General features: G+C 52.1%; 1 protein-coding gene across 1 annotated transcript; it reads right to left on the bottom strand.

Moving 5' to 3' along the window:
* Positions 1 to 12,395: 12,395 nt before the first annotated feature.
* LOC127028908 (5-hydroxytryptamine receptor 1A-like) lies at positions 12,396 to 13,632 on the bottom strand. Its single transcript, XM_050914557.1, is given in 2 exon segments — positions 12,396 to 12,728; positions 12,730 to 13,632. Coding segments are annotated over 2 exon segments (1,236 nt in total).
* Positions 13,633 to 14,554: the final 922 nt, after the last annotated feature.

Genomic DNA, 14,554 nt, shown 5'->3' with positions numbered 1-14,554 from the left:
TGGGGCGTAAAGGGTTGAGATAACAACAGATCTGACCAGAGCGTGTTAAAACGACTTTGTTATTTGTTGTATTGTATTAGTTTAGTGGTCACCGGTCACAATGTTGGTTTATTGGCTCTTAGAGTTGTGGCGCTCGTTCTTAGAGTTGTGTTATGTATCACCTCACTTGCCGTATAGAGTCCCTGTGCTGCTGCTTATCACCCATAAGGTGAGGTGGATTAAGGTTTTCGCTTTGCTTTACTATGTAACACTGGTTTATGGTATGATAAAATTATTGGTCGTGGGACTAATCCGGTATTTGTACTCAGCATTGCCGTGATCTCTGTACTTCAGGAGCTATCTAGCGGAAACTGTTAATAATTACACCCTTTACCTTTTCTCCTCGGAGAGCCAATCTATGGGGGAGACACCTTCCTTCACCTTCCCCTCCTCCTCCAGGCTAATTACAGTAGTGTTTGAGAATTTTGAAAATTTTTAATATCCTTGGAATGTTGAAACTAACATGGTCCTATTGCTAGGAACTAGCTTGTTCCTGAATGTGTTCCAGGTCTTGTTCAGGGTTAAACAACTATTTAGGAGATCTGCCCCAAAGAGATCTGCCCCAAAGCTGCAGAGTTATGAGTGGCAGGGTGTGTGGGGTAGCATGAGTAAATGCCTAGGATGGTGGGGAACTCCAGTGTTTTGGAACTTCACCCTTGAACAAGTGCAGAATCCTGAAAAACTAGTAGAACATTTGGAAAAAGTATGCTGTCACCCCGACAATTCCAGGGAGACACAAATCACTGCAATGTGCTGGGGCCTGGCCCATGCCTACCGAGCCCTGTTTAACATTATTCAAGGGGAAGCGAAGGTCTCTGGATCTGACAACAAGATGACAGCCACTGCAGCCCCTCCAGCCCCGGCGACAGGCACTGCAGCCACTCCGACCCCAGCAACAGATGCTGCAGCCACTCCGACCCCCATGACAGACACTGCAGCCTCTCCGGCCCCGGCAACAGGTACTACGGTTACTGCAACGCCTGTGACAGGCGCTGCGGCTGAACCAGAGAACCAACCTGTGCCAGTACCAGTCGCTCCTATACAGAAGAAGAAATACTCAAAAAAATCAGCTCGTTTAGCGAAGGATGAAGGTGAAGCAGGGCCATCACGAGAACAGGAGGAAGAGGCAGAACCAGAAGTAATCACTCGATCCCTATCCCCGAATGAGCTGCGGGATATGCGAAAAGATTTCAGCCGTCGTCCAGGTGAGCACATTATCACCTGGTTGCTCCAATGCTGGGACAATGGGGCTAGTAGCCTGGAATTAGAGGGTAGGGAAGCCAAGCAGCTGGGATCCCTTTCTAGGGAAGGGGGCATTGACAAGGCAATTGGAAAAAAGACACAAGCCCTCAGCCTCTGGAGGCGACTCCTGTCAAGTGTGAGGGAAAGGTATCCCTTCAAGGAAGATGTTATATGTCAACCAGGCAAGTGGACCACCATGGAAAGAGGTATTCAGTACCTGAGGGAACTAGCCATGCTAGAGATGATTTATTATGACCCGGACAGTTTACAATTACCCAGAGATCCAGATGAAGTTCAATGCACATGACCCATGTGGCGGAAGTTTGTATGGAGCGCACCATCATCGTATGCCAACCCATTGGCAGTACTAACTTGGAAAGACGAAGAGGCACCGACAGTGGATGAAATGGCTCGCCAACTCCGGCAATATGAAGAAAATCTCTCTTCATCCCTACGAGCCTGTGTCTCGGCTGTGGAAAAACTGTCCGAAAAGTCCGAAAAACTGATTGAACTGATCGAAAAGTCCTACTCCCCACCTGTACAGACCAATATCTCAGCTATTAGGAGTGAGCATTCCTCTGATCAAGAGAGAGAATATAGAAGGTATACACCACAGGGTACCCTGTGGTTTTACCTGAGTGACCACGGAGAGGACATGAGGAAGTGGGATAGAAAACCCACCTCGGTCCTGGATGCACGGGTACGGGAATTGAAAGGAAAAACAACCACAAAAGGGGATTCTTCCAGGAAAAATGCCGCTCCGGTTGCCAGACAAAGTAGAAGGGCTTCTGACCCTCTTGAAGGGACCTCTAAGTCATTTTTACAAGAAGTGAGTAACAAATACTCTGACCAGGATTAGAGGGGCCCTGCCTCCAGCCAGGCGGAGGAAAGGGACAACCGGGTTTATTGGACTGTGTGGATTCAATGGCCTGGCACATCACACCCACAGGAGTATAAAGCTCTAGTGGACACCAGTGCACAGTGTACTCTAATGCCATCAAGTTATAAAGGGGCAGAACCCATCTGTATCTCTGGTGTGACAGGGGGATCCCAACAGCTAACTGTATTGGAGGCTGAAATAAGCCTAACTGGGAATGAGTGGCAGAAACACCCCATTGTGACTGGCCCAGAGGCCCCATGCATCCTTGGCATAGATTATCTCAGGAGAGGGTATTTCAAGGACCCAAAGGGGTATCGGTGGGCTTTTGGTATAGCTGCCTTGGAGACAGAGGAAATTGAACAGTTGTCCACCTTGCCCGGTCTCTCTGAGGACCCTTCGGTTGTGGGGTTGCTGAGGGTCGAAGAACAACAGGTGCTGATCGCTACCACAACGGTGCACCAGTGGCAATATCGCACCAACCGAGACTCCCTGATTCCCATCCATACGCTGATTCGTCAACTGGAGAGCCAAGGAGTAATCAGCAGGACTCGCTCACCCTTTAACAGCCCCATATGGCCAGTGCGAAAGTCTAATGGAGAATGGAGACTAACAGTGGACTATCGTGGCCTGAATGAAGTCACGCCACCACTGAGTGCTGCCGTGCCAGACATGCTAGAACTTCAATATGAACTGGAGTCAAAGGCAGCCAAGTGGTACGCCACAATTGATATTGCTAATGCATTTTTCTCAATCCCTTTGGCAGCAGAGTGCCGGCCACAGTTTGCTTTCACTTGGAGGGGCGTCCAGTACACCTGGAATCGACTGCCCCAGGGGTGGAAACACAGCCCCACCATTTGCCATGGACTAATCCAGAATGCACTGGAAAAAGGTGGAGCTCCAGAACACCTGCAGTACATTGATGACATCATCGTATGGGGCAACACAGCAGAAGAAGTTTTTGAGAAAGGGGAGAAAATAATCCAAATCCTTCTGAAAGCTGGTTTTGCCATAAAACAGAGTAAGGTGAAGGGACCTGCACAGGAGATTCAATTTCTAGGAATAAAATGGCAAGATGGACGTCGTCACATCCCAATGGATGTGATCAACAAAATAGCAACTATGTCTCCACCAACTAGTAAACAGGAAACGCAAGCTTTCTTAGGTGCTGTAGGTTTTTGGAGAATGCATATTCCAAATTAGAGTCTGATTGTAAGCCCTCTCTATCAAGTGACCCGGAAGAAGAACGATTTTAAATGGGGCCCTGAGCAACAACAAGCCTTTGAACAGATTAAACGGGAGATAGTTCATGCAGTAGCACTTGGGCCAGTCCGGGCAGGACCAGCTGTTAAAAATGTGCTCTACACCGCAGCCGGGGAGAATGGCCCTACCTGGAGTCTCTGGCAGAAAGCACCACCAGGGGAGACCCGAGGTCGACCTCTAGGGTTTTGGAGTCGGGGATATCGAGGATCTGAGGCCCGCTATACTCCAACTGAAAAGGAGATATTAGCAGCATATGAAGGAGTTCGAGCTGCTTCAGAAGTGGTTGGTACTGAAACACAGCTCCTGTTGGCACCCCGACTGCCAGTGCTGGGCTGGATGTTCAAAGGGAAGGTCCCTTCTACACATCATGCAGCTGATGCTACATGGAGTAAGTGGGTTGCACTGATCACACAATGAAGTCGAGTAGGAAACCCCAGTCGCCCAGGAATTCTGGAAGTGATCACAGACTGGCCAGAAGGCAAAGATTTTGGAATATCGCCAGAGGAGGAGGTGACGTGTGCTGAAGAGGCCCCACTGTATAATAAACTGCCAGAAAATGAGAGGCAATATGCCCTGTTCACTGATGGGTCCTGTCACATTGTAGGAAAGCATCGGAGGTGGAAGGCGGCTGTATGGAGTCCTGTACGACAAGTTGCAGAAACTGCGGAAGGAGAAGGTGAATCGAGTCAGTTTGCAGAGGTGAAAGCCATCCAGCTGGCTTTAGACATTGCTGAACGAGAAAAATGGCCAATACTTTATCTCTGTACTGACTCATGGATGGTGGCAAATGCTCTGTGGGGGTGGTTGCAGCAATGGAAGCAGAGTAACTGGCAACGCAGAGGTAAACCCATCTGGGCTGCCCCATTGTGGCAAGATATTGCTGCCCGGCTAGAGAACCTGGTTGTGAAAGTATGTCATGTAGATGCCCATGTACCCAAGAGCTGGGCCACTGAGGAACATCAAAACAATCAACAGGTAGACAAGGCTGCTAGGATTGAAGTAGCTCAGGTGGATCTGGATTGGCAACATAAGGGTGAATTATTTTTAGCTCGGTGGGCCCATGACACCTCAGGTCATCAGGGAAGAGGTGCAACATATAGATGGGCTCGTGATCGAGGGGTGGACCTGACCATGGACACTATCGCACAGGTCATCCATGAATGTGAAACATGCGCTGCAATTAAGCAAGCCAAGCGGTTAAAGCCTCTTTGGTATGGAGGACGATGGCTGAAATATAAATATGGAGAGGCCTGGCAGATTGACTATATCACACTCCCACAAACCCGCCAAGGCAAGCGCCATGTGCTTCCAATGGTGGAAGCAACCACCGGATGGCTGGAAACATATCCCGTGCCCCATGCCACCGCCCGGAACACTCTCCTGGGCCTTGAGAAGCAAATCTTATGGCGACATGGTACCCCAGAAAGAATTGAGTCAGACAATGGGACTCATTTCAGGAACAATCTCATAGACACCTGGGCCAAAGAGCACGGCATTGAGTGGGTGTATCACATCCCCTATCATGCACCAGCCTCCGGGAAAATCGAGCGATATAATGGGTTGTTAAAGACTACATTGAAAGCAATGGGTGGTGGGACCTTCAAACATTGGGATACACATCTAGCAAAGGCCACCTGGTTAGTCAACACTAGAGGATCTGCCAATCGGGCTGGCCCTGCCCAATCAGAACTTTTACGTACTGTAGAAGGGGATAAAGTCCCCGTAGTGCACATAAAAAACATGCTAGGGAAGACAGTATGGGTTACTCCTGCCTCAGGCAAAGGAAAACCCATTCGTGGGATTGCTTTTGCTCAAGGGCCTGGATGCACTTGGTGGGTGATGCGGAAGGATGGGGAAGTCTGATTTGTGCCTCAAGGGGATTTGATTTTAGGTGAGAATAGCCAGTGAATTAAATTGTATTATGTTAATTGCTATATAATCCTGCTACTGTATGTCATCATTACTATAGTTGTTATATGCTATATCAACAGTATTACAGTAAGAATTATCTAGATTAATAAAGAATGAACTTTGATAAAACCAAGTGAAGTGCAGTAGTGATGGAACCAGGACTGACTGCAGCATGCAAGAATCCAACACTACACACCATCCTCCTGCTGCGCCCAATGTCATCTGCCTGCTGCACTGCACCAAAGCCTGATCCTGCTCTGCTGACTGAGCGGACTTCACACCATCCCTCCTGCCCAGACAGACTGTTACGATAGATGGAGTCCAAAGTCATGGACTGAATGAACTCAACGAACATTTTAAATGGACATTGTAAAGGCTTATACATTAAGGGAATGATATCTGTGTGTATATGTATCAAAAGACAGCAAAAGTGGTGGTGATTAATTGAAAATGCATTGGAAAGTGTGGGACCTGGACATGATGTAGATGGTATAGAATAAGGGGTGGATACTGTCCTGGTTTCGGCTAGGACAGAGTTAATTTTCTTCCTAGTAGCTGGTATAGTGCTGTGTTTTGGGTTTAGTAGGAAAATAATGTTGATAACACACTGATGTTTTTAGTTGTTGCGAAGTAGTGTTTATACTAAGTCAAGGATTTCTCAGCTTCTAGTGCCCAGCCAGCAAGAAGGCTGGAGGGGCACAAGAAGCTGGGAGGGGACACCATCAGGACAGCTGACCCAAACTGGCCAAAGAGCTATTCCATACCATATGACATCATGCCCAGTATATAAACTGGGAAGAGTTAACTGGGAGAGCGGATCGTGGCTCGGGAGCTAACTGGGCATCGGTCAGCGGGTGGTGAGCAATTGCATTGTGCATTGTGCATCACTGGTGGTTTTTTTTCTTTTGTTGTTGTTTGTTTGGTTTTTTTCCCTTCCTCCCCCTCCTTTTTGTTATATTCCTTTTCATTACTATTATTATTATTGTATTTCATTATTACTATTGTTAGTATTATATTTTACTTTAGTTATTGAACTGTTCTTATCTCAACGCACGAGGTTTACTTTTTTTTTTCCCTCTTTCCTCCTCCTCACCCCACTGGGAGGGGGAAGGGGGAAGCGGCTGCATGGTGCTTAGTTGCTGGCTGGGGTTAAACCACGACAATGCCTTCTGCATTTCTTCTGAAGACAGCAGTATTCTTCAAGGGATAGACTTGATCCAACGAGTTTCGTGCTTTTTCATTTTTTTTATTTTTCCTGTCTGGATGTTTCTTTCTCTGCACGTAAGATGGCTATAACAGGGTATTAGGTAGTCCACCTACCAAACCAACCCCAGTGGGAATGCCAAGAAGTAGGAACAAGGTACAAGTTAAAATAGGCCACAGATAACACCTTTAGCTTACATCATCTTCATCTCTTCTGTGTGTTACAGTTCAGCAGAGTGGGTGTAAATAGCTCTGAAATGTGAAAGTCAGTTTGGAAAGATTATATTGACTCTGCCTAATAGCAAAATATGCTTCAAGTGCTGTTTAGTACAAACAATAAAACAAGATGTTATTACAGCAGGAGCAGATAGTGACCTCTGCTTGTGCTGGTCAGCATTTTCATTACAGGACTCTTGTGCCTTTTTCATTTGTCTGTTTGTTTGTTTGTTTGTGTAGTGGGTTGACCTTGGCTGGATGCCAGGTGCCCACCAAGCCATTCTATCACTCCCCCTCCTCAGCAGGACAGCGGGGGGAGAAAATAAGATGGAAAAGAACTCATGGGTCAAGATAAAGGCAGCTTAATAAAGCAAAAGCAAAGGTCACATGCAAAAGCAAAGAAAAACAAAAGATTTTATTCTCTACTTCCCATCAGCAGGTGATGTCTGGCCACTTCCCGGGAAGTAGGGCTTCAGTACATGTAGTGGTTACTCCGGAAGACGAACATAAATAATGAATGCCCCCCCTTCCTCCTCCTTTCTCTTAGCTTTTATTGCTGAGGAGATGTCATATGGTATGGAATATCCCTTTGGTCAGTTTGGATCAGCTGTCCTGGCTGTGTCCCCTCCCAAGATCTTGCCCACCCCCAGCCTACTGGCCTTTGGGGGTGAGGGGGGGGCAATGTTGGAGAGACAGCCTTGATGCTGTGGGAGCACTGCTCAGCAGTAGCCAAAACCCTGGTGTGTTATCCACACCGTTCTAGCTACCAATACAGAGCACAGCACTATGAGGGCTGCTATGGGGAAAATTAACTCCATCTCAGCCAGACCCAATACAGTTTGTAAGAAATTTTTTTCCTTTTTAAGACCCTCACTATTTTCAACAGGTCTGTGAAGCTTGCAAGAACCATCTGGATGGTCATGTGCCTTTTTCTCATTTTTTGTAGTCCTATCAAATTTTGTTCAGGTTTAGTAATTTTTAAAATATTTTATAATCCATCTGTTTCCCATCCCTCATCTACATTCTGCAGGACAATGCTGACAGCCTGCCAAACTAACTTGGCACAGACATCTGCAAGGCTGGGATTTGTGGCCACATGTAAGTGTTTGTAAGGATTGAGTCTCCAGTCCTCTGTGTGCCTGAGCATTTGCCTTTTCTCTTAATTGAGAGAGGTATGAAAACACCAACAAATCTTCTGTCATCCACTGCCCAAGTCAAGAAGCCACCCCATTAAGTCAAATAGTTTTGACTACATTCTAGCTATGGAAAGGATCATGCACCAAAAATTTTTGCTTCCAGTCCAACAGAGGGAATCTCATCCTGTGGAGTTGCCCCTCTTTGTGACTGGAAGTCACACTGGCTACTCATAGAGAACAGGAGCTCAGCTGTAGGCAGCAAGATAAAGGTGAGGCTCACAGCAACATACACCCAGCAGGGTGACCTAGGCTGAGATCCAGCAATACAGAAGATACAGTACTTATATAGCATTGTTTTGAAAGTATGAGTGGTACGATCATTTTTAGATTTCGCAGAGCCCCACTAGAACTGTTCCCACACTACATGATAGCCATTTTGGATTTTCTCCAGCCATATCCGAAGAGGTAATAGTCACCCGTACTGTTAAAAATGCTTCTCTGAGCAGCTATGAAACAGAAATTCACTTCCAGCATCCTTTTCTGTTTCTTCTCTCTGAGGGGTAAATTTCTTGGTTATGTGTTTTAATGTAAGATTCACAATGTTGCCCTGAGCAATGTTTGAAACTGCAGATTCTAAAGACCAGATTTTTAACTATGACAAGATTGGGGGACATTTGGGGGATTTTGTTGTTGTTTTTACCAGATCTACAGCATGTTTCTGTCAGGATGGGAATGTCAGGGAAAGGTAGGGAGTCTTAAACATTTTATGGGGAAGATTTCTAGTTAAATAGATGAAATTGCATGGTCACAAAACCCATTTTGTAATTTGATGCAATATAGATTATGGCAGCACATCTTTCCCTTTCTCCTACCCCTTTGTCTCCCCTGCCCCAACCATAAGTACAGTTGGCCGATGTAAGTGTGCTTGGATAGCTCTGCCAGTACCTCTTGTCAGACGTGGATTCAGACCCAAATTCAGCCTGGACTGGAGCCACAGAGAAGAGGAAATTCAAAGTTATGAAACTTTCTTCTCGCTTTACAGCACTCTAAAGAAGCATTTTTAAAGGAAGAAAAGGGTAAAGCATTTATATCTGTGCCCAACCTTGCTATTCACAATTGACTCACGTTGTTAAAACTCAATTTTCTGTGGCTCCGTTTGAAACATAAAACCTTTTGCTTTCTATTTGGATTTTTCTTTATTCATTGCTTCAGCTTCCATAGGTCTTTTAAAACTGAAATAAAGCTTTCTAAACTGTGAGGACATTGCTCATTAGTGGAGAAAATCCAATACTGCAACCAACCACAAATATTGACTTAATATAGAATTGATTTCTCCTTTAAAAAACACTAAATCCTCTGTTTGGTTGTTTTGTTTTGGTTTTTTTTAATCTTAGTGGAAATCAAATTAGGTATTTGAAAACTACAGCACAGAAGCAAAATGCCCCATCTTTTAAAGCAAGTCATTTCCTCCACATTACAGAATTTAAACAGGGAATAAAAAAGAAAAGAGACAACAGATAGAGTGAGAAATGTAAAACTGTTCAGAGAAATATTGTCCCCACTGAGGTCAGGGGCGATATTTCCGTCACGGCTTGTGCAGCGCCGCGGGGCCGGGGAGCAGCCCGGGAAGGGGATGCGGTGAGAGCCGCCCGGGACACCGCGGCTGCCTGCCCGGCATGGGCACCTCCGCGGGTCTGGCCCGTTTGGCCCCGCTTCTTGCGGCAGTGGCCCGGGAGGCCACGCCGCAGGCCGGAGAGCTGCCGGGCGGTGGCGGGCACCGAGGTGCTGGTGATCCACGCCGCTCCCGCGAACCCTCCGCCCGGGGCCGCTCCTCCACGTCCTGTACATGCAAGAAGGGGGCACCTGCACGGGGAGACAAGTGGGAAAGCTGGACGGGGTAAGGCGCGTCTCGCCTCCCTGTGCCAGCCAGAGGGATTTGCGCTCCCGAGCTCCGAAGTTTCCCCCCACTTCCGCCCCAGCCGGAAGCAGCACGGGGCGGCTGGGGCCTCTCACAGCCCCCGGCGCCGGTTTGGGGACTGTGCCCGTGCCCCCGCCGTCCCTCGCCCTGCAGCGCGGGGGTGGGAGGCAGATGAAGGGGGCACAGGAGCTGCATCCCTCATGCCGCCCTGCCTTATGCGGCTCCGGGTGGGCCCTGGCCCGGGGCTCTCGGCGGAGTCGGGTGGCCCCCGGCCCACAGTCAGGCGCCAGTCCCTGGGACTGGAGGACGCGCAGGGAGGTACCTTGCAGGGTCTGTCGTGCGGGGCAGGAGGGCGGCCACTCTTTCCCAGCTGGGATCGTTGCCGGGGAGTTTGCAGGAAGGTTTGCAAAAAAAAAAAAAGGGCAAAGCGTGCAGAAACGCGCTTGCAGGAGTCGGCGGGACTCGGAGGAAGAGGCGGCGAGAGGAGCAAACCCCGCTGCACGGCAGCTCCTGCCGCACCGAGGCGCGTCATCCCCCGCCGGCGCGGCCGTGCCCTCACGTACCCGCTCCCGCCCCTGCCCCGGGGTGCCCGGCGGCTCTGCCGAGCCCGCACCCCCGGCGGGTGGGGCTCCCAAAGATATCCGAGCACGCAGGAGAAGTTTCGGCTCCCTAATCACTGCAGGCTCACTCTTCTGCCACTCCGGCACTTAAAGGCTATCTAGGACACACGTGGTTAGGAGTGATCAAAGAGGAGATAAGATCAAAGATCACTTTAATTGTGAAAATGGGGTCAAATAAGATTTTCAGAAAATCAGCTATATATCTGAAGCTGTTAAAAGCACTATTGTCATTTAATGTAAGCGGTTAAAGTTCAGAAATGACTGGACACATTCACGTGACGCACAGATTTAACATTTCCTTTTACCTACAGGTAACACAGATTACACCAAAATAAACAGGAAAAATATATATATATATTTGGTCAAGCATTCAGTTCAGGCGGCCCGTCGCAGAGGTACACGGCAGCCGGCCCAGTGCCCGGCCCGGCGCCACCCCTCCCGAAAGCGGCCCCAGGTCCCGGACGCAGCCTGCGGGAAAGTCAGGGGCACGGCAGGAAAGGGACAGGGTGGTGGGGCGGGCAGAGTGGCTGTGCGGCGGGCAAGGCTGTCCTGCTCCCACCCAGGGCGAGGCGGGGAAGGGAAAGCACCCTGGGTTTCCTGGGGCCAAGCATCTGGAATTGCCGAGAGAGAGGGGACCCTCTACGGAGGTACGCTTGCTGAGCCGCCGCAGGGAGCAGCCAGGCCAGGGCTGACCCTGCTTGGCTCTCCCTGCCCTTAGCATCGCAGTGACACTGCCGCCTTCTGTCGGTAGCTCTTAGCTTGCGGAGAGAGTCGTGCTTACCCCGCCGAGGCCGGCCCGGGGGAGGAGAGAGCCTGCCCCTTCCCAACCTGCGCCGAGATGTCGCTTTCGTCACCTGCGGCTGCCGCCGGCGGATGCTCTCGGCCTCTCCCCTACTGCCACGGAGCACATGGCAATGTTTTGGTTGATCGGTTTGGTTCGTTTTGTTGTTTTTTTTTTCCCCCGAGCAAAATGTGCCGCAGTTGGCTGCCTCTGAAGCAACTGCAACGTCTCCGGAGAAACTCTGAAGCGGCTTCAAAAAACAAACAAACAAACAAACAAACAAACAAACCCCGCTACTTTGCAGGCTGCTTAAACTCCCTGTGCTGCTGCATGCATGGTGAACTCAGGGACGGTCGCACAGCGCCAAGCTTTTCCTTGGTGGGAAACCCTCAGTCAAAGACATTAAAAAAAAAAAATCTCCATAAAATGAGGCATGCGATTGGGGTTTAACCCCCATCCTCTCCCCGCGCTGTAACCAAGGGAAACCCGATGAACTAGAAGGTCCTAGCATAGCAGGAGAGCTGTTAGACACACATAACGCAGACGGGGATGTTGCTGGAAGTACCTTGCAAGGTTACAAAACATGGTCGCTTTTCCCCCAAGAAAATCCACTTGGCGGTTTCACAGCCCAGGAAGTGATGAGCCCAAAGCCCCTTCCTCCGCTCAGGAAGTCGCCTTCAGCCTCTGTATTTACACCGCCAGACTGAGGTTGGACTCTAAGTCCCCCACCATCTCCTTGTAAATCCAAGAAAAAACTCCGACACGGCGGTTTTCTGCATAGGGTGGTTTATTTTTACCGATGCTACTTGGGCAGACACCGTGGTTTACAGTGACCACAAGCAACGACCTGCAAACCCTAAGTCTACCCAGAATGACGGAGGGGAGGGAGGCGGGAGCACCGGCGCCCAGCAGCGGAGTCCCAGCAAGGCCAGGCAAGGTGAGGGCGGCTGCAGAGCCCTCCCGGGCCAGGTGTCCCTGTGCCGTCCCCGGCGGAGCCCTGCTCTACCCTGTAGGGCTTGTCCGACGGGCGGAGGAGCAAGGGGCTCGAGTGTGCTGGGGGGGGAGAGGGTCCCGGTGCCCCCCACCTTTCTGCTGGCGCTGGAGAGGGGCTGGGCACACTGCGGTGGGGGGCCAGGCGGATGGAGCGAGTGACAGGAGCCCCCGCTGCCCCATCCCGGAGCAGCGGGCTTCACTGCATGCAAAATTTGCACTTGATAATTTTCTTAAAAGCACTTTGGAAGTCTTTGTTGAAATAGGCATAGATGATGGGGTTGAGGAGGGAGTTGGAGTAGCCCAGCCAGTTGATGACTGCCCCCAGCCACTCGGGCATGTAGCACTTACTGTCACAAAAGGGCAGGACCAGAGCCACGATGAAGAACGGCAGCCAGCAGAGGATGAAGGTGCCCATAATGATGCCCAGGGTCTTGACAGTCTTCCTCTCCCGGGACAGAGCCATCCTCCACTTGGCCTCCATGTTCTTCTCGTTGTGCCTCTTGAAGGAGGGGGGCGGCGGGGGGCGGCAGGGAGCCGCACGCCTTGCTGGGCAGCGGCAGGTGAGCCTTGGAGGAGCTGTTGCAGTGCTGGACCTCGATGATCTCCAGGGTGACTCCATCCTCGCCCTGCTGCACTGTGCCATTGACACAGGTGCCGGGCTTGGGCTCCACAGTCTGCCACCAACCCTTGCCGGGCTTCCTGTTGCTTTTCTTCTGCAGAGTGGCCGGGGAGAGGGTGAGGCAAGTGTCGGCGATTTTCTTCTTCTCCGCTTTCTTGACAGTCTTGTGGATCCTGAAGCGGGCTGCCTTGAAGATGCAGCTGTAGAGCACCAGCATGAGAAGTGGGATGTAGAAGGCACCGAAGGTGGAGTAGATGGTGTACCCGTGGTCCTTGCTGATGGTGCAGGCGTCGGGGTCCGAGCGGTCCTCGGGCGTCCTCCAGCCCAGCATGGGCGGGATGGATATCAAGAAGCCGATGAGCCAGGTCAGGCTGATGAGCACGGCGGCCCACCGGGGAGTCTGCTTTTTGACATAGTTGATGGGGTCTGTGATGGCCCAGTACCTGTCCAAGGCAATGGCACACAGGTGCAGGATGGAAGAGGTGCAGCACAGCACATCCAGCGAGATGAAGATGTTGCAGGTGACCTGCCCCAGCGTCCACTTGTTCAGCACCTGGTAGAGGGCTGCCATGGGCAGCACCAGCACGGACACCATGAGGTCGGTGACGGCCAGCGAGCCGATGAGATAGTTGGCCGCGGTTTGCAGGGAGTGCTCCAGGGCGATGGCCGCAATCACGCAGGCATTGCCGCTCACGGCGCACAGGTTGAGAGTGCCCAGGAGCAGGGAGGTGAGCAGCTGGTAGCCCAGGGTCACCTCGGCGCCTGCGTCGTCGGGGGAGCGCTCTGGGGAGGTAGTGTTGTTGGCCACATCCATGCCGGGCGGGGGGGTCGCTTCAGGAGACAGGCATGGGAAGATGCGCCGGTCACTTGTGCGCTCCCCTGGCAGGAGGCATTGCCGCCCCGTGCGCTTTGGCCACGCCAGGCACCTCCTCCTCCGCCACCCCTCCCTCCCCTATATAGCGCGGCGGGAGGTGGCCGAGGCTCGGAGGACGGCGGCTGACGGAGCCGCCCCGCGCCCGCCCATCCCCGCCGCCTCTGCCCAGAGCGCAGCCCCGGGCAGCGGCCCTCCCACCGCCTCTCGTCGAGCTGTTGCCCCTCGCTCCGCCGCTCTCCCGCGCAGCTCCTTCCTGCTCTGCCTCTCCGCTCTCCCCTCGCTTTCTCCCTCCCTTCTTCCCCTCCCCTTCCGTCTCCCCCTCCATCCCGCCTTTCCGCGGGGGGGTCTCGCTGGGTCGCCATCGTCCCCCGGCGCCGCCGGCGGACCGGGCGGGCGGGGGTGTCAGTCACTCCCCGCCGCCCCCTCCCCGGTGCGGGGACACCGCAGGGAAACCCACCACGACTCCCCTCCATCGCCGCCCCCTGCAAATCTCCTCCCCGCAGCTCTGTTCCGGGCAGCGGGGGCTCTGGGCTTCCCCTCGGGACCGGTGGGGCTTGTGCGGGGTGTGCGAGGCGGGGGAAAGTTTTCTGTGGCCAGGCACTGCCGGCTGGGGCGGAGGGCACCGCACACCCCAGCGCTGCCTGCGGACGGGGAGGGGCCGGGGCGGGTGGCGCCGGGGGATGCTTTTCGCCACCTGCAGGCAGGCGGCGGCGGCCCGAGGGCGCGGCGCCCGGGGGCGGCTCGGCCGGGCACACCCGGCCGCGGGGCCGGCGGGACTTTCTGCGGGGCTGCACCCTCGCCCCCTGCCTGGCCGCCGCTCTGTCCGCAGCGGGCACGGTGCTGCCGGGGTTGCCCGGGGAGC

This window comes from Gymnogyps californianus, unplaced genomic scaffold, assembly GCF_018139145.2.
Source record: "Gymnogyps californianus isolate 813 unplaced genomic scaffold, ASM1813914v2 HiC_scaffold_48, whole genome shotgun sequence".
In the NCBI taxonomy this organism is placed as follows: Eukaryota; Metazoa; Chordata; class Aves; order Accipitriformes; family Cathartidae; genus Gymnogyps; species Gymnogyps californianus.
Note: the sequence above shows the minus strand (reverse complement) of the source record. Positions and strands in the feature narration are given on the sequence as shown.